At 44.7% G+C, this 26,223-nt stretch overlaps 1 protein-coding gene across 2 annotated transcripts in view; it reads right to left on the bottom strand.

Moving 5' to 3' along the window:
* The window catches only part of OPHN1 (oligophrenin 1), a 355,691-nt gene that overhangs the window by 166,172 nt on the left and 163,296 nt on the right, over nucleotides 1-26,223 (bottom strand). For both annotated transcript variants that reach the window (XM_075323980.1, XM_075323979.1), the window contains exons 3-5: nucleotides 14,965-15,060; nucleotides 12,239-12,300; nucleotides 7,946-8,017 (exon numbers count right to left, since the gene is read on the bottom strand). In XM_075323980.1, coding sequence (XP_075180095.1) covers nucleotides 7,946-8,017; nucleotides 12,239-12,300; nucleotides 14,965-15,060 — 230 coding nt within the window. The remainder of the gene's footprint in view (nucleotides 1-7,945; nucleotides 8,018-12,238; nucleotides 12,301-14,964; nucleotides 15,061-26,223) is intronic.

Below are 26,223 nucleotides of genomic sequence, written 5' to 3' on the forward strand. Positions count from 1 at the left end.
AATGAGCGGGACCACGTGGTCACGGCAGGCTGCTACAGCCTGCTCGTGCCCCCGATGACCCGCTCCACCTCAGCACCCTCATTCCCCGCAGCCATATATTCAGACCATAAGACGCACCCCTCCACTTTCCCCCAACATTTGGGGGGGAAAAAGTGTGTCTTATGGTCCGAAAAATACGGTATCTGTGCTTTCATTGGGTGAAGGGAAAGGAAAACAATCTGCTGCCAGATTGCAGGCCTTCAGAAATGTAGCGCTAATCACAGAGAGACAGCGGCCAAAATTATTAGTTGTCCACCGGAGAAAAAGCTGTTCTGACTGATGTGGATTAACCTTCATTGTCTGGGGCATTACATAGAGCCCATACAGAGGTTTTTTTTTTTTTTTAATGCATGAGGTGCAGATCCAGAAGAGGCTGAAATCGCTTACAGTGAGTGCTATACCACAAGCACAGTGTACAAATTTAGAGTGTAAGCTCCAAACAGCTGCTGTATAGGTAAAAAAAAACAAAAACAAATGGAAGACTCAAACCTGTAACAAGCCACAGATCTTAGTTTTGGCTGCTCTGGTTTCAATAATTTAGTGCTGGAACAGTGGTTGTCCACCAGTGGGCGCCCAATAGTTATCCTGCCAGGGGAGTAGGCTTTCTCCACTTCTTCGCTGTTTACTAGAGTTCACATGAATGGCCAAGCTCTACACACAAGACGTGTACACTTGATAGTAACCTCTGGTGATCACAGATCTGATGATTGCTTCTAATTTAGAAGGTTCACTAGGAATAACACTGTAATTAAACTGTATGGAAAAACACCAGAAGTCTTTGAACCCACAAAAGTGTTAAAGCCAAATGAAATTGTGTTTCCTGAAGCCAGAATTGAACGTGAAGTGGGTAACTGGCTGACAGACTGGGGTGACTGTTTGGAAATGAAGGGGTTATAAGCAGGAGGTGGGAGCAGAATCTGCAGTGTTTCCAGCGTTTTGTTGGCGGATGCATATTCCTGCTTCCCTCATTGTGGCAGCCTCCAGATGGCCTGAGAGGACCCATCCCCTCGCTATATGGGGCGCCCTTCCCCCATTCTCCAGGCTGGAACCAACTCAATCACTTTCAGAAATAGGCACATCTACTTCTGGCTTTAGGGCAAACTTCCCACAGGTCAAAAATGTTCTTGAAGCTATAAAGATACAGACAAGAAGCTAACAAGATTATTACAGTCATTTTCATATTATTTAGTCATCTAATTATATCGCCATTGTTTTATCTCAGGGACACTTGTCAGGATGGGCATAATAAAGGTATGGGGAAAAAACAGGTCAAATCTTTTGATGCAGATTTCAGTAGGGGTATATTCACACTGGGTCTGGCAATTTTATTAGTGTATGCACTCATGGACCTGTCTCTGTCAGGTAACGGGTGCGTCAAGCAGCGCGGGTGGTGAGTAGAGGACAGGGCGGAATGGTGCATCGGCACCCGCCACCCACTAGTACCGTAGGGCAGGCTGAACGCTGCTCCCGCAGCCGCTCCTATTGGGAGCTGTAAAATCTCGTTCTCAGTGCCTGCTGGCCGCTCTGAACTGCAAATCAGCACAGCGAGCAGGGACTGGTGTGGAGTGATGACATTGACATCATCACTCTGCGCCCCGTTGTGTCAAGTCCTGCAGTGCAGAGCGGCCGGCCCAGTCACAAGCTGGGGAGACTGCTGGGAGGCTAAGCTGCCGCCACAAGTAAAAAAAAAAATGTAAATATTAAAATCAGATAGACAGTCTGGAGAGCTGTTGTATATGATGGGGGCCCCCCATTGGGGGTGGGGGGGCTGAATATGGGAGCCCTATGGGGGGTCGTATATGAGATCCAGCCCCCCATAGGGCTCATATCATGTGAGCCCTATAGAGGAGCTGTATATGAGAAGGGAGCCCTATGGGGGGCTGTATATGAGATGGGAGCGCTATGGGTGGACTGTATATGAGATGGGAGCGCTATGGGTGGACTGTATATGAGATGGGAGCCCTATGTGGGGCTGTATACAGTATGTTTTTGTGGGGGGGCTCTAGGACCCGGAAGCACCATGTGACCAGTAAAGTTGCCCGGTCACATGGTGCTGTTTAAGGTCCTGCTCCAGGTCCTGCGCTGCATAAATGCAGAAATACGCAGCAAGTGAACTCACCTTTTTCTTTAAAACAACTAATCATTCAAATTTATTCCAGTTATAACTTATTAGTTTGCCTTCTTATTTACATTTAGAAGACATCGAGGCTACCTAAATGGATATAAGAAACTGGTTCCAAAAAGGTAAGTTAAGTAATTTCTGTAGGAAATGAAATTGAGAGGAATCAACCCAGCCTAGAGACATTTAACCATAAATTCCATGTTTTCCAATAGGTCTATAATAGTGATCACTGATGAGCGAGTGTAATCATTATTATTTGCTATTCGCATTATTCGTTATTCGGCCAGTATCGCTGGTGCTCGTGAGTGATGTGTCGATCAATATGGATCTGACGCAATTTGACAGCTCCCTTCACTACATAAAGTGAGCTGGCACCTCAGTGAGAGCAGATTGAACGTTAGGCTCTCTCTGGAGGGCACCTTCACCTTTTCCGTTCTAATATTTTACAACCTGAACGACCATAGCTTGCCCCCTCCTAGTTTTGATCCTGGGTACGCACATGTATGCACTCCAAAAAAAAAGGGTCGGAAAAACAGCAAATACAATGATCAAATTTGTATGGAAATCTACAAATGATCAGGTGTTTCAAGCCTTTTAACCTCTTCAGGCTTTCAAAGGAAGTAAGGCTTCTATAACTAGTGACAAGTCCATTCTTCAGGCATTTACTGCCAAGAAGACGCTGTATATACAAGTCAAAGGGAAGGTTAAAGGAACGCTAGAAGACACCAGTTATTTTGAGCATTTTATGCTTGCTCATCCCTGCAAAGAAGCCTAAGGGGACTCTGTGCACCCCTTAATTGCAAATTTAACAGTGATGTAGGGGTCATAGCTCCAATAGAAATCATAAGTCCAAATATATTTCACTGCAGAAATTACTTATAAAACTTGTTTAATTTCATGTACAATTGAGGCGGCTTTGGTGCCCCCTTGGTGTAATCCAGACCTTGGGGAACTTTACGTCCCTTCAATTTGCAGTTTGCAGTAGTTCTCCGGACTCTGTTTTACAGCACTCACTTGGCCAGAGAGAGGGCTTCCTGAGCCCTTACTGCGGCTATGCACATTAGCTATGAGGGAGTCAGCGGAACACAGAATATGAGTAAGGCCCCCCTGTCATCATTCCTCCTGACAGCCATACTTGCTGCACTGATACACCCAGAAGTGTAGTGAGCAGCTCCAGAGAGGGGTAGTGGGTGGAGAGGATTAGTTATGTCCTCCTGTATTCAGTGCACCACATAAAAGATCATAGCCAGGGCTGACATTGACCTATTCTGTCATGCACTGAAGGCAGGAGGAGATAACTAATCCTCTCCACCCTTTACCCCTCTCTTGAGCTGCTCATTACACTTCTGGGTGTATCAGTGCCATGAGTACTAGTAATGTGTTGGTTGCGAACGATCCGACACAAAGATCAGACTCCGTGCTGTGACTGACAGGAGCCGGATCACCAGTGAGCCACTAAATTCCCTAAACTTCTCTTTTTGCCGCTGAAGCCCCGCCCACCAGTGGCAAAACCCCACCCACTCAACAATCTAATTGGCCCCTTGTAAGTGGGTGGTGTTTAGTTGCGGGTGGGCGGGCTTTTAATGGCATTACTATAATCTTAACTATGTGTTCACCTGAGGTGAACACATATTTAATAGGGAGCAGTGGTGTAGCAACTGCTTTTGCCGCCCGGGGCGGTCGTCAAATTTGCGCCCCACTCTGTTGGCTGTCGATAAGGGTACTTTAACACTTGCGTTAGTGACAATCCGCCGCTTTGGAAAACAGCGCAATCAGTTAACGGCTTGCGCTTTTTCCCATAAACTTGTATGGACGACGGATTGCGACTAATGTGTCTGCGTTGCATCCGCCGCGTGACGGATCAGTTGTGGAACGACTGACCATCGAGCGGCAGGAATGCAGCATGTAGCGTTTTTTGAGTGGCGGAATCTCTTTTTCTTTACTGCGCATGCTCAGCTCTTATGTTTAATAATTGAAATCAATTTTTCTCTCTCTCGATGGCCGAACGAAATCCGGCAGGATTTGAGTGCGATCAGCTGATCGCCCAGCTTTTGAGAGCGATCAGCTGATTGCCCACCGGCCGGCTTTTGAGAGTGATTAGCTGATCGACCGTCTTTTGAGAACGATCAGCTAATCGGCCGGCTTCTGAGAGCGATCAGCTGATCGCCCGTTGGCCGGTTTTGAGAATGATCAGCTGATCGGCCGGCTTTTGTGAGCATTCAGCTGATCGCTTGGCGGCCAGCTGCCGGCCAGGTCATCAGCTGATCATTCACAATAGCCTGCAGTAAACAGTAAAAAAACAAAACAAAAGGATTGTTGTTTTGCAGCATTTTTGCAGTCGGTCGGTCTCTCTTTCTCTCTGTCTGTCTGTCTCTCCCTCTCACCCCCTCTCTCATACTCACTGATCACCAGTGTGGAGCTGCACAGCTGTCACAAAGCTCCAGCGGCTTTTCCTATTTTGAAAATGTCGGCCACTCATTATTTCATCGCATATTCCCGGCTTCCCTCGCCCACTGGCGCCTATGATTGGTTGCAGTCAGACACGCCCCCACGCTGAGTCACAGCTGTCTCACAGCAACCAATCACAGCCACCGGTGGGCGAGTCTATATCGTGCAGTACAATAAATAAATTAAAAAAAAAAAAAAAAACGGCGTGCGGTTCCCCCCCCCCCCCCAATTTTGATACCAGCCAAGATAAAGCCACATGGCTGAAGGCTGGTATTCTCAGGATGGGGAGCCCCCCAGCCTAAAAATATCAGCCAGCAACCGCCCATAATTGCCACATCCATTAGATGCGACAGTCCCGGGACTCTACCCGGCTCCTCCCGAATTGCCCTGGTGCAGTGGCAATCGGGGTGATAAGGAGTTAATGGCAGCCCTTAGCTGCCACTAAGTCCTAGGTTAATCATGGCAGGCATCTATGAGACACCCCCATGATTAATCTGTAGTGAAAGTAAATAAACACAAACAACGAAAAATCCTTTATTTGAAATAAAAGACAAAAAAACACCCTCTTTCCCCAGTTTATTAAACCCCAAATAACCCTCCAGGTCCGACGCAATCCCCACGAGGTCACGCGACGCTTTCAGCTCTGCTACATCTGAAGCTGACAGGAGCAGCAGTAGAACACCGCCGCTCCTGTGAGCTCCACACAGAAACTGAAGTGAATCGCGTTGTCAGCGGGAACGTCACTGAGTTAGTGCCGGTGTGTGCGGAGATGATGGGGGCGGTAGTGCCTGGGTGTGTGTGGTGATGAAGGGGGCGGTAGTGCCTGGGTGTGTGTGGTGATTATGGGTGCGGTAGTGGCAGGGTGTGTGCGGTGATGGGGGCGGCATTTTTTACTCCCAAAATGCCGCCCCCCTGACACGTGCCGCCCGGGGCAGACCACCCCCTCCGCCCCTCCTTTGCTACACCACTGATCGGGAGCCAAGAACGATCTGAATGATCCGGCTCCTTTTGGTGAGCAGAGCCATGGGAACCGGATCACCAAAAAGAGCCCATCACTAATGAGCACGGCTGCTGTCAGGAGGCAATGATGACAGGCGGGGCCTTCTCCACAGTCTGTATGCTGCTGACCAACAATACACTATAATGTATATGAGCAGAGCATTAATGGGGTTGATGAAATATCCACGGGACAGGTCATCAATAACAGATTGGGGGGTGTCACCACCCAGTATCCCCACCATTATTGGAATAGGAGCGGAGTTGCAAAAAAATAGAAGTGGAACTACAGTACCTTGAAGCGTCCACTACACATTGAGAGAAGACGTGCTTTGCAGCTCTGTTTAAAAAGTGTGTACAAGGTGACTGCAGAAGCAAATAGCAGCTAATTAGTGGGGGTGCCAGGAGTAGAACCCCCACCTATCTGATACTGATGACTAGAGATGAGCGAACCCAAGGTTCTGTGTTCGTACCGAAAATTGAATTTACAAAAAAAAACAAAACGTTTGGGTGCTTTACATATGCAAACCATTTGCGCAAGCATCACTTTGCTTAGGTGTGCTCAGTGCTCAGCCCAGTGCGAGTCGCTTGCAGCGTTTGAAAGGCTCATACTGGGGGAAACAACAATGTGATCAGATGTAGTGTGTACCCCACCACCAAAAAAGGGAAAAACCCCGCATCCCCCAGCACCATTTTTTGTGTATGGCTGGCTGCATGTGGGCGGAGACTCGAACTGCCCAATTACTGATTTCCATTGGGGTTCTGTTCAAGTCCAGGTCTCAAACCAAATTTTATCTAAAGTCCAGCCGAACCCGCCAAACCAAACTTCCACGGGTCCGCACATCTCTACTGACGACCCGTCCAATGAATAGTTTATCAATATGCTGTGATCAAACAACCCCTTTTAGGTGAACCTCATATTCTTTTGTCAAAAATAACAGAGTGGAGAGCCACTGCAAAGAACCGCTGATTTCTGGCAGACTCAATATGACCTTGTGTGATATGGGCACACACTACTATTAATGTGGAACATGTAAAAACACAATTTCCTCAGCAGGAATGCTGGTTGAAATCAGTTGAAGAACATGCTGTGATCAAGTGATTGTCAGCAGGTCTCCATTAAGAAGAGGAGCACTCTACTCTGTAGCTGAATTAAGCATTTTGTTCGACTTCAGACAAACATAAAAAGCGCTGTGCGTCTACATCCATATGTGCAGTAACAGAGCGGCCTCTCGCTGTCAGGCCCCCATAGAAATGCATATGTGATAAAGTTGCCTTGTGATAAAGTTTAATAATTGACATTGATACTGTCCAGTGATAAACTTATCCAACAGCGCCATCTCTTGACAAGGTTTTCTTTCTGCAGCTTGTTTATCTAATGTTTCATTGGTTACTGTGCAATGAAAATTGTCCCACTAAGGCCTATGTAGTTCCCATCAGACTTTGCACTAGTCTAGCTCTGCCTCTTCTTCTGCAGCCATTTTAGTTACATGGACACAGACATTCTGCATGGTGATCATATCTCCAGATCTCTGCTCTTTTTGTTTGCCTCTACATAGCACAGTCGGTGAGTTATGATCCCCTGGCTAGGGCTCATCAAATTGTATATTGTAGTTGCTCAGTTCTGTAAGTATTATCCTGTCATTATAGATATTGTGTATTAGCAATGTAGTGTATTACACCACATGTCTTATATGCTATGTAACTCAGATATGCTGAATGTTGTACTTAGTATTTTCATTTATTTCTTGTAGTTTTACACTGATCCTATGAATAAAAGTTGTAAAAGACCCCCAGCGTCCGAGTCAATGCATCGATGGGAAAGAGTTTAGCTGTCTGTCAACTCGTTCTACTAAAGCACAGAGTGAGGGTGTCAGAACACTCGCTCACATTGTGAGCTTGGGGACAACCAGACTTTTCCTGTCCTCGGTTTCTGGAACAGCAATTAACTGACAAGCTGTTTTTTTCCAAAAATCACACATTATAACCTTCTTTAAGTAAAATAATTTACTCCAACTCTACAGGGACATAGTCAACTCAGTTCATGTCAGTAAAGGGTTACAAGAGAAAAACAAGGAATCTTGGTTAGAAAGACATGAGTGATGTGTAAAAAAGTAAGCAACTGGCTCTTCTAGCTGGGCTACAAATAACGAAAGCTAGTAGCCATGAACAGCAATGTATAGGCACGTAGCCTTATTTAATGCTAAGTGTCACCTTTTTTACTTTGGCAAAAATAGTGTAAGATGTAAAGCAGAATAAACAAAAGGAAACACATTTAAGTCTCTGTGTACACCGACTGTCAGACGGTGTTGGCAGCCCACGGGCAGAATGTGGAAGTACCTTGGTGAGCCCAATCTGATCCTTGCGGAAAACCTCCAGGGGTTTAATCAGCAGTTCATCTGCATTCTGAAGCTGTGATGGAAACAGAGAAAATGTCACTGGAGGACAAACAACATTGAGAAAGAAGGTAAAATGTCAGAAAGATCATTTGTCCAAAGATTTCCTCTGCTGGCTTCTTCTGATTGCCTGTGATACACATACTGTACATTGCTCCAGGAGCGGGGCATTAGTGCAGCTGCACTTCCAGGATGATGTCTTAGAGATGCGGTTCTTAATTACAATTAATTTTTATTATACAGATCTATTTATATAAACCCACAACAATAACTACAAATACGACAGACAATCAAAAATGTCAAGCTTTATTTATCATGATAAGTATATAAAATACTAAAAACAAGTGAAAAGCTAGGAGAGATCATTCTGTGAAAATACCAATAAGGGGTAAGGGATGGTCAATAAAGATCCAATAAATATGTGCATACAGTATACTTATAGGCTCCAGGATTTCACAAGAAATAACGAGGGATAGTAACTGAAGGAAAAGTGTCATCCAAAAAGGAGTTTAACCTAAATAAAGTAAAATATCACTCTATGACCAGCCCAAGTATCAGAAGCCAATTACCCATGGTGAAAATGCCCAAACAGCAGATTACACAGGTATACTACATACCCCTGAAAAGGAAAGGGAGATAGAAAACCACCAATAATAAGTGCTTCGTGTATCAATAAATAAATGTATTGTCTTATTTCTATTGCCTAGGATTAGTGTTGAGAAAGTAGCTAACTATTCGTACTCGCTATGCTGTTAGCGAGTACTGTCTGCTACTCGCATATTCGTTGCGAATAGCGGGCGCAATGTAACTCAATGGGAAATACTCGCTAAATAGCGAGTAACCTGAAAGCTGTACTTTTCGTGTGAGTAGCGAATAGTACGGCTTTCGAGTTACTCGCTACTTAGCGAGTATATCCCATTGACTTACATTGCGGCCGCTACTTGTAACATATGTGAGTAGCGGACAGTACTCGCTAACAGCATAGCGAGTACAAATAGTTAACTACTCACTCAACACTACCTAAGGCCCCTTTCACACGTCAGTGATTCTGGGACGTTTGTGCTTTTTTTTCTAAGTACCAGAATCACTGACATACGCAGACCCATTATAATGAATGGGTCTGCTCACACATCAGTGATTTTTAACTGAACGTGTCTCCGTGCAGCGTGCACCCTTAGACGTGATTCTGCACGGAGACATGTCAGTTTTTGTCTGGCATCACTGATGACCCACGGACCACACTATGGTGTGATCCGTGTGTGATCAGTGAAACACATACAAGAAAATCACGGACATATTAAATATTAAAAATGTTCAACTTAGCCTGCCTGCGATTCGCTGTGCCTGCTCCGCTCTCGGCAGCTCCTGCCTGGCTCATGAATATTCATGAGGGGCAGGAACTGCCGACCAGGAAGTAGGTGGTGAGAGCGGTGGACGGACGCTGCAGAGCCGAGGAGTTCAGCACCATGGACAGCAGCAGTGAAGGCAGGTGAGTAATGTCCATATACAATCACGGATCACGGATTGCACACGGACAACCCACGTGTGCCGTGAATCACGGAACACGGAGGGACATGTGCGTGTTTTACACGTCAGTGAAGAATGTCAGTGTTTTTCACTGACGTGTGAAACGGGCCTAAGATTTATTAAGGAGAAGTCCACACATTATTTGTGTAGTGCAGAAACACATGAACAAATCCATAAATCAGATACATAATATTATTATTGTTATTATTTATTATTATAGTGCTATCAATTCCATGGCGCTTTACATGTGAAAGGGGTATACATAATAGGGACAAGTACAATAATCATAAACAATACAAGGCACAGACTGGTACAGGAGGATAGAGGTCCCTGCCCGAGAAGGCTCACAGTCTACAAGGGATAGGTGAGGATACAGTAGGTTAGGGTAGAGCTGGTTGTGCAGCACTATCAGACTGAGGGTTACTGCAGGTTGTAGGCTTGTCATAAGAGGTGGGTCTTCAGGTTCTTTTTAAAGCTGGTCAAGGTAGGCGAGAGTCTGATATGTTGTGGTAGAGCATTCCAGAGTATGGGGGAGGCACGGGAGAAATCTTGGATGCGATGGTGGGAACAGGAGATGAGAGGGAAGTAGAGATGGAGATCTTGTGAGGATCAAAGGTTCCGTGCAGGTAAGTACCGGGAGACTAGGTCACAGATGTAGGGAGCAGACAGGTTGTGGATGGCTTTGTAGGTCATGGTTAGTGTTTTGAACTGGAGTCGTTGGGCAATGGGAAGCCAGTGAAGGGATTGGCAGAGAGGAGAGGTCGGAGAGTAGCGGGGGGACAGGTGGATTAGCCGAGCAGCATAGTATAGAATAGATTGTAGGGGTGTGAGACTGTTAGAAGGGAGGTCACAGTGCAGGAGGCTGCAATAATCCAGGCGTGAGAAAATAAGGGCATGTACTAGGGTTTTTGCAGCTTCTTGGGAAAGGAATGTACGGATCCGGGAAATATTTTTGAGTTGGAGGCGGCAGGAGGTGAAGAGGGCTTGGATGTGTGGCTTCATTCATAAGAAGCAGTGCATATCACAAATTATATCATCATAAAGACAGTGAAAGCTGAAAAGAGAAAAACACAACTACCCGACCACTACTGACATCGGTCTCACCCCAACTCTAGTAAACGATGACCGGACATCATAAAGAAATAGCTTCAATTAGGAAATAGGAGTCAAGATATTTTTAAACCCCTCGACGTGGTACTAATGTATCAAAAACGAAACATCTAAGGCTATCAAAGCTTAGGCCCCTTTCACCTTTCACATCTTGCTTTTACCTCCATTCAGTGGTCCCATCGGAGCTTCCGTCCGAACACCCCGGCAAAACGTGTTCCGGACGCATGTGCTGATGGGGCCATTGACTATAATGGAGCAGATGGAGTCAGCGTGTGCTCTGCCTTGCACCATTTTCGGGCGTATATGCTTTCTGAAGGTGGACACCCAGACGTAGTAGACTGCGTCTGAGTTCCGCCTGCAGAAAGCTTATACACCCAAAAATGCACACGCTGACTCAGTCTGCTCCATTATAGTCAATGGCCCCGTCGGTGCATGCGCCCGAAACACGTTTTGCCAGGGTGTTCAGATGGAAGCTCCGATGGGACCACTGAACGGAGGTAAAAACGAGATGTGAAATATGGGTAACACAAAAGGGAAAAATAGTAATAATACACATAAAAGTAGAAATCACAATGATAAACAGCAGTAAACCTAACAAATGCTGACTTAACATTCCACAAACTTCACACACGTCAACAATCAAAATGTTATAAAAAAAAAAAAAAAAATGTATTCAACTAGTCCCAATTACAAACCATCTACCCCATTACTATCCTGCCCATATAGCAGACAGCACATTACCGGTACTGGTGTACTCTGCTTGTGGATAAAATTCTCCAGCTAACTGTATATAGCTGTCTGTAGTCATGATTCTGTAACCCTGCCCGCGGAGGCCTGCTCGCCTCTGTATTGGCATGTATGGAGAGGCTACTGGCTTTTAGAGAGATCAGCGTCAGCGGTTCAGTAATAAACACATTGGATTCATAGGATCGCTCAATACTTCAGGATGAGAATGAAAGTGTTAACAACCAGTCCGGTTCATATCTTCCCTGTCCATATAGATATTACAGTGTTCTCATCCTATCCCTATCTACAGCAACGGCAACGTAAAAATTGAAGGACAGCGTCTCATAATCAGGGCACAGTGACATGTTATGCACATTTTGAGAAGAAGAGGTTAAATTTAAAAAATCTGATCCATGTTCTTATGCTCCTAATATTACTTTCATTAGTTGACGTTTTTGTAAACTTGATGCCAATATAAAAGGCGTGTGGGAGGACACTGAATATCCTAATACTTAGCAAACAAGTACGTTATGTACAGTCATTCTTCCTTCTAAGAAGAAAGCATCTTATATTGTGTTGTACTGATGTACCGCTGCTCTGAACAGGCTTATAATAAAACCCAGACCGTGCACTGGGTATAAATAAATCCGCTCGCTTCTGTCACTTATACGCCATTTTATCCTTTCTAAAGGCCTCACGCCTGCTCTTACTCGGATCCCAGCACATAAACACCTTGTTTTGTACAGAATCCTCACGGTTTTAACTTTTCAAAGCGAGACTTATCAGATATGAACATGAATGAAGAAATATGGGTGAAACAGTGGAAATGTATTGGAGAGTGAACACATTAATTTCACTGACAGACAGGTCTTACCATAATCATCTTCTCATCCTCCACCTCCTGCAACAGGTCAGCAAACTCTTTAAAGGACTCGGCTAGGACAGTAAATGGAGAGGGTTAATGAAGGCTCTCACCGAGACTCTAGAATTGTATCAGACTATCACGCATGAAATACTGGCTACCCCACGAACAAGTCTCTACACATACAGTCCTCAAGGACGGTCATCCCTTGGTGAAGGTCTGAGTACTTAGGATGGACGGGTCTGGCTTCTGCCAGTGAGTGCTCTTATTTGTATGGTGAAAAGTGAATTTCTGTCACTGAATGGCAATTTTCACCCAGTGGATGAGCCGGATGGGCCTGATAGAAGACACAGCTTTAACCTCTAGTGCTGGACTGCGGTGATATCTGTCCTGCTGTTCTAGTGCTGGACTTGACGCTTAGTAGCAGCGAATGGTGCAGACCTGCTGGCTCAGACTCTATGGATATTAGACACTAGTGATTGGCAAATTTGCATATGGTCTGGACATCATCTGGTGCTTTTAATAGAAGCCCCCAGGAAGTTTGGTGGGAGCCACTTCTAAAAAGTATAGTCAGTTTGATGAGCGCAGCAAATGAGAAGGAAATCCATGTGTTCCAAATTGAAACGTAATCTAGATTAATGCCCCGTAACATGGTTTTAATAAAAGAAACTGCTATAACTGGACACTAATGTGCTGTAACCTTGTAATAGTACTGCTGCAGTGTATGTACACCGATTTACAGTATGTACCTATGATATGATTAGTAAAAGGCTAGCTCCTCTAGATACAGCTCTCACCTATCCAAGGATAAGTGATAAATACAGGATTGCTAACGGTCTGACTGATGAGACCACAAAAGATCCTGACAAAGGTGGTCCCTGAGTCCTCTTATGTGACCTTCTATTTGCATGTGTGACCCACGGCTCCATTCACCTCTAAGGGAATAATGACCAGAGCTTCATTCAAACAGACTATGGAGATAGGGGATAAGGCTATGTGCCCACGTGTGTGCGCTCTGCACCGCAGCGTAAAAGTCACAGCATGTCCGCTTCAGGGAGCAGCTGAAAAGCTCCGTTCTGTAACCTTGGTGACTGCAGAATTCGTGCGCTCTGGATGCTGCTCTCCCTATAGACAGAATGGAGACAGCATGCAAAGCGCACAAATAAAGTGACATGTTGCTTTTTAGAACGTAGCGATGTGGTAGCATACAAACCGCTGCGTTCTAAAACGCCACGTGGGCATGGATTATGCACAATCTTCATAGATTGTGCAGGGGACGCATGCAATTACGCTGCAGTGCAATACGCAGCGTAACTGCATGCAAATACGCAACGTGCGCACAGAGCCCAAATCCAATACAGTAGTATCATTGTGTCCCTTAACGTCTCGTGCCTATATAGACAGGAGTATAAGTAGATGGATAGTGCCCTGCACTACAGACCAGACAAGGTTCCTGCCATCAGCGCTCAGGGAAGTCATTTAGATTAATTTTTAATCCACAGTATCCTAGAACAGTGAGCCTCAGGTTGTATGACGAGTATAGAGAACACGTGGCAGATTTCTTGCAGAAATGCCTCTGACTGCCCTATCAATCTCAATGGGCTTTGCCAAAATCCGAACACATACAGTAACAAATAAGCAATAACATCCCCTATACATCATACTCTGCAGAAAATCGTAGTCCCTGACAAGTATGTGTATGTTCCTCACTTACTAGGGAGGACATTACTGTGAGACCCACGCAGGGCCTCTTGTTGGGAGTGAACAGCGCTGCCGCTGATCACGGAGTGTGAGTCACTGTTTGGCTCGGGTACAGAGGCACCAGCACTGAAACATCTGTTATTAACTCCAAAGTTATACCGATGTCCATACTGTAATCTCCTCTATCATATGTTCAACCGATACACAGTTTTGCAATTCTCCTGTAATCAACACATTTGATGACCCCTCCAAGGAGTAAAAATATCACCTTTCAATGATTTGTCAGAGAAAGGACATACAGTGGAACCTTGGTTTACAAGAACAGTCCGTTCTGGGAGTTTGCTTGTAAACCAAGTTACTCGTCTAGCAAAGCAAAATTTCCCATAGGAAGTAATGCAAACTCAGACAATTCCTTCCACAACTTGTTCAATGTACCATCCTGGTCCCCTATTGTGCCATTACACACACACACACACACACACACACTATGCTCACCTTACCTTCCGTTCCCTCGCCGCTTCATGGTTCTTGTAGTCCGCCGGTACAGGATATGTATCGGGTAACCATTGCGACCGATGCCGGAGCTTCCGATGCCAGAGCGCTGACGTCTAAGGCATGACCCGCTTGCCTCTGATTGGTCAGCGCGCTGCCTTTGAGAAGCCGCTGACAGCGGAAGTTCCTTCATCGTCGCAATGGTTACCAGATACACATCCTGTACCAGCGGACTACAAGAACCATGAGGCCGGCGAGGGAACAGAAGGCAAGGTGAGCATAATATGTGTGTGTGTGCGTGTTTGTGCATGTTTGTGCGGACTGCAAGAGCGGGTCAGAGCGCGGTGAAAGTACGGAACCAGAAGTGAGTTTACGAGCAATCTTTGCTGTACAAGCAAATACTCACCGCACAGAGTTACAAATTTACAGCAAGCTTTGCTCGTATAGTGAAATACTCACACACCAAGTTACTCGTAAACCGAGGTTCCACTGTATATGTCATTATATACATTGCTATATTACAGAAATAATACAGTTTTACTTACCAATATTTTTTTCATCGTCCGTCATAGTATCACCAATGAAATCAAACTGGAAGCTCTGCAAAGTCTGAGCAAATTTTTGGATCGCACTAGAATAGCCTGAAAAATATATAAAAAAACATGGCATATTAGGATCATAGTAGTTACTGTATACATTTTCCTATAGGACCTGCAGAAATGATATCAGGGCCACAATGGTCTATTCTGTGGAGTCTGGGATGTCCAATGCACAAGTCACGTGCCGATCCTCGGTGGCATTATCACTCAGCATTGAGCCATGATGACACTAATGCAGCATAGGATCCTTGTGGCAACTGATTGGCTGCAGTGGTCACATGCTAGTTCCTTGCCAACAAAGGCCAAGAGGACTGATTAGCATCTATGCTGAATCAACAGGACAAATAAGTGGTGGATTTTTTTTTTGTTTTACAACATTTGCAGCAACTTATAGCTTTGGTAACAATGGATTACCCCTTTAGACATTCAATCATTCACTAATTAGATCGCTTTTAAATAACTGGCATGGCTACAAGTAATGCAACGGAAAACAATGAATATTAAAAAACTAAGTAAGTAGACCTAAGGGGTAGAGTGCATACCACTATGGTTCCCCTAAAGTCTCATTAAGATGTCCACATTTCATGCAAATGTTCAATCCATGTTTTTTTTAAAGGGGCATTCCCATGAATTACTGTAAGTTAAGTTTAATTGAAACATTTTGGAATAATAATAAGTACAGGGACATGGTCTGATCATACCACAGCTTCTGGGCCAGGAAGGACATAAAAGACAGTAAACAGACATGACAGCACGGGATCACAGCTGATTCTTTTTGTGAGGTAAAACATTTTATTATCGGTTTTTAAAAAATGTTTTACCACAAAGAATAATTTGTGATCCCGTACAAATTTGCCGCTGCGCGCACCGCATACTTTGTCCCTCTTTCCTTTCTTGAAAAGTTGGGAGGTATGTTATAGTCTATGTTGCTGATCACATGCCTGCATTTTGCTATGGACAGTTTGTCTGCAAAAAAAATCAAGAGAACATGTCCTATTTTGATCCGAATCAAAGTCACCAATACAAGTCTACGGGCAGCACACGTCGCCATCTGTGTGCAATCTGCGAGTTAATAGAGAGATCCGACTGATGATTCGGTAAGGGGCATTTGCATTGAGAACATGCATCTGTTTATGCTCCTGTGTAATAGCTTCAGAAGTAGGGTGTGTTCTTCCTATACACTGTGTGACAGGTGGCTAAATACTGCCTGAAGCAGAACAAATATTTGATGACTTGGCAGAATTCCCAAGTTACAATATGACATACACTGTGTGCAGAATTATTAGGCAAATGAATATAATACCAACAAAAACCTCATATTTTTTTGTTTGTACAGGATACAGCCAGCCCCTTTCTGTTAGGCCTTGCATATTAGAGTTCCTGTCCCTGTATGGTGCACAGGGACCTTGCGCTCTATGCAAGCCACTCGTGTGCAGTTTTATCATCTAGCATTCGCCCCCCTCCATGTTTGGAAGTGTGTGTGTGTGATTTGCTCCTCCTGCACCTGTGATGCCTCCCCTTAATGGGGGCTTAGCTGTATCCTGGTACTGGTAGAGTATTAGTTTTTGGCCTGGGTGATGTACACACTGCAGCCCATCTTTGCTGTAAGTAATACTTAATTTTTGGAGGATATTTATTCCTCTTTTTGTTGCTATTTTTACAGTAATAGTTATCTGCACAAACAGATATCCTGCTAAGATAACCAAACCTAAAAAAAAACCCACTCAAACTTCCAAAAAAATTAAGCTTTGATATTTATGAGTCTTTTGGGTAGATTGAAAACATAGTTGTTGATCAATAATAAAAAAACAAATCCTCTAAAATGCAACTTGCCTAATAATTCAGCACACGGTGTAAACTTCTAAAAATCTGAAAGGTGCAGCACGTATAGTGCAATGATGTTCACCAAACAGGTATTCTGACAGTATGTCAAAAAGAGTTTCATGAGTGGCATCAGAAGCAGAGGTCCTGTCTGCCCTGCTGTGCACATAGGTAGTTGACTATGCCTGTGCAGGCGTTCCCCATTACAGTCTATAGGAAATACAGCAATCGCAGCATCCTTACTGACATGCAAAGGGTTACAGGTGCCTTTCCAAGAACACACTGCTGAGGGCAAGGGGTATAGTCCTCTGTGGTGCAGCAGGAATCAATAGGAGTGCCGCTCCTCCCCTTCATGAGGAGACCCTTCTGTTATGTCCTCGGTACAGCACTGAAAGGCTTCATTGAGCAGCGGCCCCCGGACACAGAGAGAAGAATTGGAGCATTCATAGAAACTTTAGATATCTAAATAAAGAACAGCTTCCTAGACAGTGCAAGGAGGAGCAAAGGACAGGCAGAGGTCCGACTTCATCCATGAACATCCAGCAAGGAGAAGATGCAGGCACCCAACACATGGCTTCTAAATGGAAGGGATTTCCAATAAAGCTGGTCACTGTTCAGGTTCAGGTGTACATTTATTTAAGTAATGTCTCTCAATGTACAATTTTCAGGAAACCTTAGAAAGGGGCAATCAAGTCCAGGACTCTGCCCACCCCGAAGAAGTCAGTGGCAACTTAAAGTTACGGAGCTGGGGTCACTCATTATTTACTTCATTTCACCAAAAACAATAAGATCTTCATGGTCAAAGAGACAAGCAACATTTTCTGAACTACTTATTACTTGAGATACTCAAAAGGTAATAATAATAAGGCTGTGGGCCCACGCTTCGGGTTTGGTTTTTTGTGCTTTTTGTGCGTTTTTTCTTGCAGATTTTAATCAATATGCAAGGGGAAACGCACCCAGTGAAGTCTATGAGAATCCTGAAATGCTGTGCCCACGTTGTAGATTTTTTTCCTTGCAGATTTTTAGTGCAGAAAAAAAAAAAAATACAAATAATTGACTTGTCAATTGTTTCTGCAGTTTTCACTACTTTAAAGCATAAAAAAAGCACAAAAATGTGTAGCCCTATTAATTCTAAAAAGCATGGAGGGTTCATTATATCTAAAAAGTATTCTTCCTACCCATGTTCGACATTCACTGAGCAGAGCGCCTCTGCATTTGGCCGACTGAAGAAGCCCTTAATGATGTGCATGTCCTATTCTTCATCATATGGGCCTCCTATACACAGAGGCCTTTGGTCTGTCACAAGTCAAATACACTGGCTTTCCGAGAGGGCTGCCACTCCCTTGATCAGCGGAGCAGACAATTCTATCCTACTGAGGCAGCGCTCTGGCAGCGGCAGATGCACAAATCTATTAATATATTTAGTCTTTTTTCTCGACCACAGAAAACAGAACAATTCTCAGTGTGCTGGATCGGACTCTTACCCAGTTTTGCACGGCGTATCGGTTTTTCCCATCTGTTTGTCATTTGGATTTCATAAGTACCCCAAGCTTCTCCTAGCAAAGTCAACCTAGATGGCATGTATATGCTGTCCGTTTTATTTGTCGTGAACTAAGTCACTTGAGAGATGCTTTTGAGCCACAAATCAGACCAGAGTAGGATATTCATGGTTTAAAAAAAAAAACAAAAAAAAAACCCACAACATTTAATGTAGCACATTCACTAAGCTAAATGCTCCTGACTGTTCTGCTTTGCACCACATGGTCTGCGCCCTGCCTGACAAGGGGTGTGCAGTTGTAATTGGCTATGCTTTGTACTTTTCTATCGGTATTAACTTATACTAGAAAGAATGAAATTACCCCAAATTTAGCAAACAGTGTGACCCAAAATGACAAATTTAGCTCGTTTCAAGAGTATCAATTTAAATAATTGCACCGTGTAAGCATTAGACAGTAGTGATAAATAGAGATGAGCGTTGTTCGAATCAAACCATTCGCCAATTTCAAATTCGAGTTGTTGTTGGCGATGTTTGAGTCGTTCGACGAACTTGAACGTTAAGCAAATAATTCGACCGTTCGAGTTAATGTTCGATAACAGTTCGATCACCAAAAGCGTAACTGCAGCTTTTTACAGCTACGTGTAAAGGGAGCCAGCGCTGGCAGCCTGCGGTAAGCTGGTAACCAGGGTACATATCGGGTATCCAAGCAAAGCGCTTTGCTTAGTAACCCAATGTGTACCCTGGTTACCAACAACAGCGTTGTTACACGGATCGCAGGTGGCTGGTCGCTATGTTGATCTGCCTGATTGACAGCTCACCAACGACCATGTAGCGACGCATCAACGATCTCGGCCAGGTCTGATCGCTGGTCGGATCGTTGGTGCGTCGCTGTGTGTGACGGGACCCTAAGCGTTTCTATGGCTATAAACACAGCTATAAACGCAAGGGGTGGGTAGTACAATCACATGTACAGGAAGAGGATTCCTTGTGTTGGTAAACACAGAAAAGTGGATCCTCCCGGTACCGCCACCCCTGCTTCCACCTCCCGTCCGGTGCCATGTCCAGACAGGAGGTGGAAGCAGCTGCGAAATCAAAAGTGAACAGTAGAAAAGAAAAAGATCATATTCACCTGTCTGAAGACTCCCGGGACACGTCTGATGGCTGCAGGACCTGGCAGTGATCAGCTGATGCAGTGACCTGACGGCATCAGCTGATCATATAAGTCCAGCGGTGAGGCCGGCATTTTACTGCCCGGCCGGCTTAAACTATCAGCTGATGCTGTCAGGTGACCGCATCAGCTGATTACCGCCGGGTCCTGCAGCGATCGGATGGGAGTCTGCACAGAAGTGTGTAGTTTTTTGTTTGTTTTTTTTCTACTGATCATCAGCTGATTCTATAAACGGCTTTCATACAATCAGCTAATGTGTCATGTGATTCAGGTCCTTGACACATCATCTGATCGCTTTGCCTTTCAGCAAACCGATCAGATGATATTGGATCTGGATTGGACATCGCGAGACCCTCGACCCAGGACTACAGTGGAGTCGGGGGGTTCTTTAGTTCAATAAAGATGGAGTCACTAATTGTGTTGTGTTTTATTTCTAATAAAAATATTTTTCTGTGTTTTTTTTATCTTTACTAGAAATTCATGGTGGCCATGTCTATTTTGGCGTGAAACCATGAATTTCGGGCTTCGTACCATCTGAGAATACAAAGCTGGTATTAACCCCTTTATTACCCAGCGAGCCACCGCCATCACGGCCGCTGGACGAGCCAGATAAAGTGCCTGGAAATGGCGCTAATAAACAATGCGCCATTTCCAAGGGTGGCTGTGGGCTGCCGAGAATCCCAGCCCGCAGCTGCCTGGCTTTACCTAACTGGCGATCAAAATACGTCGGGAGCCCACGCATTTTTTTTTTTTAACTATTATTTTAAATAAAAAAAATTAATGGGCTTCCCTGTATTTTGATTACCAGCCAAAGTAACGCCAGGCAGAAGGGGGCAACCCATAGCAGTCTGCTTTATCTGCGCTGAGAATCAAAAATACAGCAAAGCGCTACTTCATTTTTTCAATGATTTATTTTTACAGTACTGTCATGTCAGGAAATCAAAATACAGGGAAGCCCATTTTTTTTTAGTTATTTAAATAAATAATTAAAAAAAAAATGTGGGCTCCCGTTGCATTTTTTGTATTGGTAGCTAAGGGTAATCCAAGCAGCTACTGGCTGCTAACCCCCACTGCTTGGAGTTACCGTCACTGGCAATGGAAAATCCAGGGAAGCATTTTTTAAGTTTTTTGCCAAAAAACTAAAAAAAAAAAAAAACAAAAACACATGGGCTTCACCATATTTTGGTATGCTAGCCAGGTACCGCAGGCAGGTACGGCTGCCCCCAACTCCCAGCTGCCTCTTTGTACCCAACTGGGAGCTAAAAATATAGGGAAGCCCTTTTTTTTATTATTTTATAAATTTCATGAATTAAAAAAATTAAAAAAAAAAATGGGTTTCGCCCCAATTTTGTGTCCAGCCAGGTACAACTAGGCAGCTGGGGATTGGAATCCTCAGCACAGGTTGGCCCAAGCTTTCTGGGCCCCTCCGCTGCGAATTGCAGTCCGCAGCCGCCCCCGAAAATGGCGCTTTCATAGAAGCGCCATCAGCTGATGCCGGGTGGCTCGCTGGGTAATAATAGCTTTGTTTTATTAGCTAGTATTAAGCCAGAGATTCTTAATGTCAGGCAAGTTTGACCCGGCCATTAAGAATCTCCAATAAAGGGTTAAAAAAATAAATAAAAATACTTTAATAGAAATAAATACACACTTAGAGACTCCATGTTTATTACTCCCTCTCACCCCTCCACGGTCCTGGTCTTCTCTCTTCTTTCTCCTTCAACCCATACAGCTCTGCTACATCAGACAGCATAGGGGAGGAAGAACACTGCTGCTCCCCGTGCAGTCTAATCACTCAGTGAGTGAGCAGAGGCTGCGGGTTGGTAAGCGGTGACGTCACCGCAGCCACCATTACAATAGTAACCTGACAGGCGGGTTACTATAGCAACAGTGATCTCCGATCACCTGATTCCTGGCGCCGCTATACACCGGCTGTGGCATCCAGTCCCTTTATGTGGGCTGACTCTGTAAAGAACGCCGACATGCAAGAACGGGGAGCCAAGCATGTGCCCGAGTATCTTGCCAGTACTCGCAGAGTATACCGAGTACGGAGATGCTCGGGCGAGCACCGCATACTGGCGACATGCACTGACAGGACCTAGCATGACGTCATAGCCATGTGACCAGTCTGTAGCCAATGAGATAATACACACGTGACTGGTCACATGCTATGACATCACGGAAAGGTCCGATCATCAGTGCTGTTTACCGGGAGGACACAATGATGATCAGAAGGAGAAGCGGTGGGAGACAGTCTGCAGGACACGTCGCGGGACCTGCAAGTATAATGGCAGTGTTTATTATTAACTGTATGTGTATATGTATAATGTGTTTGTTTGTATGTGTTTGTGTTTGCCTGCCATTGTTTTCAATGGGGTTCGAAGGTGTTCATCGAACATTCGTCGAACACACCCGCCGTTTGACGAATCGAGCTCGAATACTAGGGGGGTGGCTCATCTCTAGTGATAAATAAGCCCCAATGTGCGAAGCAGTGACAACGCATGTACAGTCAACACCAAGGTGTGAATGATGCCCAACAGGATGATCATGAAGATGAAATACTCAACAGACAAGGTTGGAAAATCTGCACTATGTTACAGTATCAGGTGTTATGATCCGGAACCATGGAAGACCACCATAATTCATTGGTAAAAGGTGACAAGAGCATTGGCAACTAATCTGGCCGCCATCCCCTTACTAACCATCAACACTAGAAGTAGCCGAGGGGTGAACTAACATCCTATGCACCGCGAACCCAGCCGGAGAACTAGCTATCCTGAAGGAAGGAAAGATGAATAACTCTCTGCCTCAGAAAATAGATAAAGAATAGCAAGCCCCCCACATTCAAAGACTGCGGTGATATAGGAAAACACAATACACAGATAGATGATAGGATTAGCAAAAGGTGAGGCCCCCACTGACTAAAATAGGAAAGGACAGGAAAGGGGCTGATGGTGGCCAGAGATAAACCCTGCAAAATTCCAAATTCCTGATAGTACAAAAAGGCCCTCAGATCGCACGATCTGTACTCCGTCCTATACCAGGCGCTCTTGTCATACCAATGAACAGAAAACAAGAATCATTACAAATTCAAAAAGCCACAAACACATGGACTTATAGGAGCAATACTCCAAACATAACTGCAGGCAGTTTCCCAGCTGAGCAACTGCGAGGGAAGATCCCTGCATGCAAATAAACTGACAAACTCAGATAAGAGCAAAAAGAACCAAACAACAAATAAAGAGCAAAAGCACTTATCTGGGGTAGATGTGGTGTGGAGCAGAATGAAGCAGGCTGGTGAACAAAGAACAAATGACATCTGGCATAGCCTGCTATCAGACCAGGATTTAAATAAGCAGAGAGTTAGCAATAGAAACGCCCATTGCTCAACACACCTGGTCTATGTCCAAACCATTCCTGGCCACAAGAGGGAGCCTCCCAGCATTAGTATGTTTTTGTTGAGAACGGTTTTTTGCCACTTACACTATGTAAGTGGCAAAAAACACTATGTATTACATAGTGTATTACATAGTGTTATATATAACACTATGTAATACATAGTGTTTTTTGCCACTTACATAGTGTAAGTGGCAAAAAAATAGTTTTCAACAAAAGCATACTAAATAACATTTGTGCAGTGTATGATTTTGTTGTAAGAAATAGAATTGCCTCCATCATTTCCTCCTTCGCAGATGACCTCAATTCTGACCTAATAATTTTAAGGCTAGAGAACAACCTCTCTACACTAACTTGAGTTGGAGGCAAAGCCGTAACCACATGGGCAACATCTCTAACAATTTCCGGGTATAAAGGAATTGCCTCATACACAGTCAGTTTTGATGACCGGTTGAATTTTTCTATTTCTTTGAGAGCAAGTGAAAAATTTTACTGAATTCTGGTCAATCTGCTGCTATAGGAGACAGAGGGAAATTTTTTTCCTTGCGGCAACGCATTGCCTGCTCCATGTCATCCAGATACTTGTCAAAGTTAAACTCCTCATCTGATGAGGATGAAGCTATGGCAGCAGTAGCGCTGTCAGGCCCCAAGTCCTCTTGCGCCTGGCAGTCCTGTAGCCGCTCATCCTAACTGCTACCTCACTCAAAGCTTCTTTTCCTTTAGTAAGCTGGTGATGATCAAGCAGTATACGATGACTTGGGTCCACAGAAACAGCTGCCAGAAGAATTTTATTTTCCAATAGCTGTGTCTCTCTCAGTTTCATTGAAGCAGAAATGCCATCTGCGATTAAACCGCCTCTTTGGGACAGTGTTACGTCACCGCCGGAGTCTGCTCCAGCGACTTCTGCTCCGATCGCCAGGCGACGCCGTCTTCCTGCCGTGGTTGGTGCTGGTGATGGGAGAGAAGTCGATGCCAGCGGCACCAGTGGGCGCAGGCTCCGATCATCCACTGGGCTGGGTTAGCTTGGGTTCTGCAGTACCGCTGGCTGACTGTGGGTGGCATGTGTCTTCCAGCTGAAGTTGCCAGCGTTCAGCTACAGCCAATGGGAAGACACCACACCCTTCTTATTTCCCCTACTGTCACATGATTACTGCCAGATATAGTTCTGATTTTCCTGGCTCCTGTTACGTCCTATTCTGTTGGTGATTCCTGTGTTGACTTCTGCGTGTTTTGACTACTCTTTTGCCTACTGTTTTTGTACCTTGCTGCCTTACCCGGATCTGACCTCTGCTACGTTTGCGGACTACGTCACTGCCTGCCGATTCTGTCCCTGTTCCGCTATTCCTGGTTTGACCCTGCCTGACTACTACTCTCATCGGACTGCAGCCTTCCACAGGTAGTGATCTCCAGTTCCCTGTGTAATTCCAAATCCCTGTATAGGGGTTAAAGGGTTTCAGGGTTCTGGGGGTCCTACTTGGTGAGTGGCTTCCCTCTAGCCTCCCCATTACAGCCCATCTGAGCCTGTGGATCCAGGCAGGCGTTACAGACAGGCAAAATAGCAGGTTCTTCCACTCCCTTATAAAAATGCTAGGAGTTAAATCCTCAGCTTGTAATTTTTTAGTCACGGTAAATGGGTGATCAAGCAATTCCTTCAATTCAGCCACATGTGTCCATTGAGCTTCATTTAAGGTTACTTGAGGGTTCACCATATCTATAAGAAATGATTTTAGTTCAAGCAATTGCTCAGTCATTAAATAAGTGCTGCCTCACCGAGTGGCTTGATCAACAATTGCCCCTTTCCCAGCACGTCTCTTCAAGATGGAATTCATTTTAGGGGTTCTGGCGGCAATAACCAAACTTCTTCACTTTTCCAATCAGATTTCCAGCATGTCCACCCAGTTTCACACATCCGGCTTTTCGCTGGTTTGGCGGATGTGGCGCACACCAATACAGTACGATACAGTACAGTGGCAGCGCCACAACTTCCGGATCACATGCTCCGGTCACATGAAAGCATGTGACCGTCGTTTGCCACGCTGCCACTGTATACACTGTACTGGAGTGCGCCGCATCCGCCAAACCGGCGAAAAAACGGATGTATGAAACCAGGGTCCCTCTTGCAGACTATTATTGCCAGCTGCAGCGTGTGCACAACACAGCGCATGTGATGAATATGAAAGTGTTTTGAAGCAGCTTTAACAAGATCATCTAATCCTAAAGTATCATTTTGGTGTTCTTCTGTTGTAATATCTGTTTATTCCTCAGTTACGTGAACAGCACTGTGGACTTCCATCTCACACATGCTACATCCTACATTTTCTTCTGGCTGTTGTTCATTACTCTCATTCATCAGTTTAATTGCACTTATGTTTGAAGCATTGTTCATTACAATAGCAAGAACCTGTTCTTTTTTGCGTACCTAATCTTGCAGAACTTTTTCCACTAAGGCCTGGAGAAACTGGCTGCTGTGATGAGCTTTAGTATCTTTTACTGCCAGTGTCTTGCTAACAATATCTTTCTTGTCACAAACATATCGAACATTGATAGCAAAATAATTCAGTGAAATGCAGTGACTCTGGGCATCCCAGCAAAGGCAATGGGTGAAAAGATAGGACATTAAGACACAGCGTTTTGTGAGGATCCTCACAAAGAATGAGCAGTCAGTTTGTGTGGTGTTTTTCTAATCTGCTTTTGCTGTTGAAAGCATTATTTATGAGCTCATAAACCTTTCAGGTGATGCGGTTTTTTAAAAAGCTGATCTGCTTTTGCAGCTGAAAAACGTATCCTCAAAAAACGAAGCAAAAACAGTGTGTGTGAATGTAGCCTTAGATCAGGAATAGAACAGACATTTATAGGACATTTCATAAGTTTCCCAAATTCCTATGAAAAAATTTTCATCACACTCTCTGCATTTCACTACTGTCCCCAATTTATTATATATTTTAGGAGTCGGAGTCGGTGCATATTATACCGACTCCACGACTCCGACTCCACAGCCCTGCACAGGAGGTCCCTGCCCGTGAGGGCTGACAGTCTACAAGGGATAGGGGAGGATACAGTAGGTTAGGGTAGAACTGGTTGTGCGGCGCCATAGAAATTCCCCTCAACACAGCACCATGCTAGGAAGGTTGTGTCTGCCTAGGAGCAATGAAATAGCACCATAGAAACTCCAGCTCAACCCAGCACCATGCTACGATCATTGTCTCTGCCTAGGAGCAGGGCCGCCATCCTCCTCCTGTGCTGTGATTCATGGCTTTTCTTCTAGACATGGAGCTCCAGGCTAGTCAGAGGCTAGTAACATGGATGTGTGGTGACAGGGGTCTGG

This window comes from Anomaloglossus baeobatrachus, chromosome 9, assembly GCF_048569485.1.
Source record: "Anomaloglossus baeobatrachus isolate aAnoBae1 chromosome 9, aAnoBae1.hap1, whole genome shotgun sequence".
In the NCBI taxonomy this organism is placed as follows: domain Eukaryota; kingdom Metazoa; phylum Chordata; class Amphibia; order Anura; family Aromobatidae; genus Anomaloglossus; species Anomaloglossus baeobatrachus.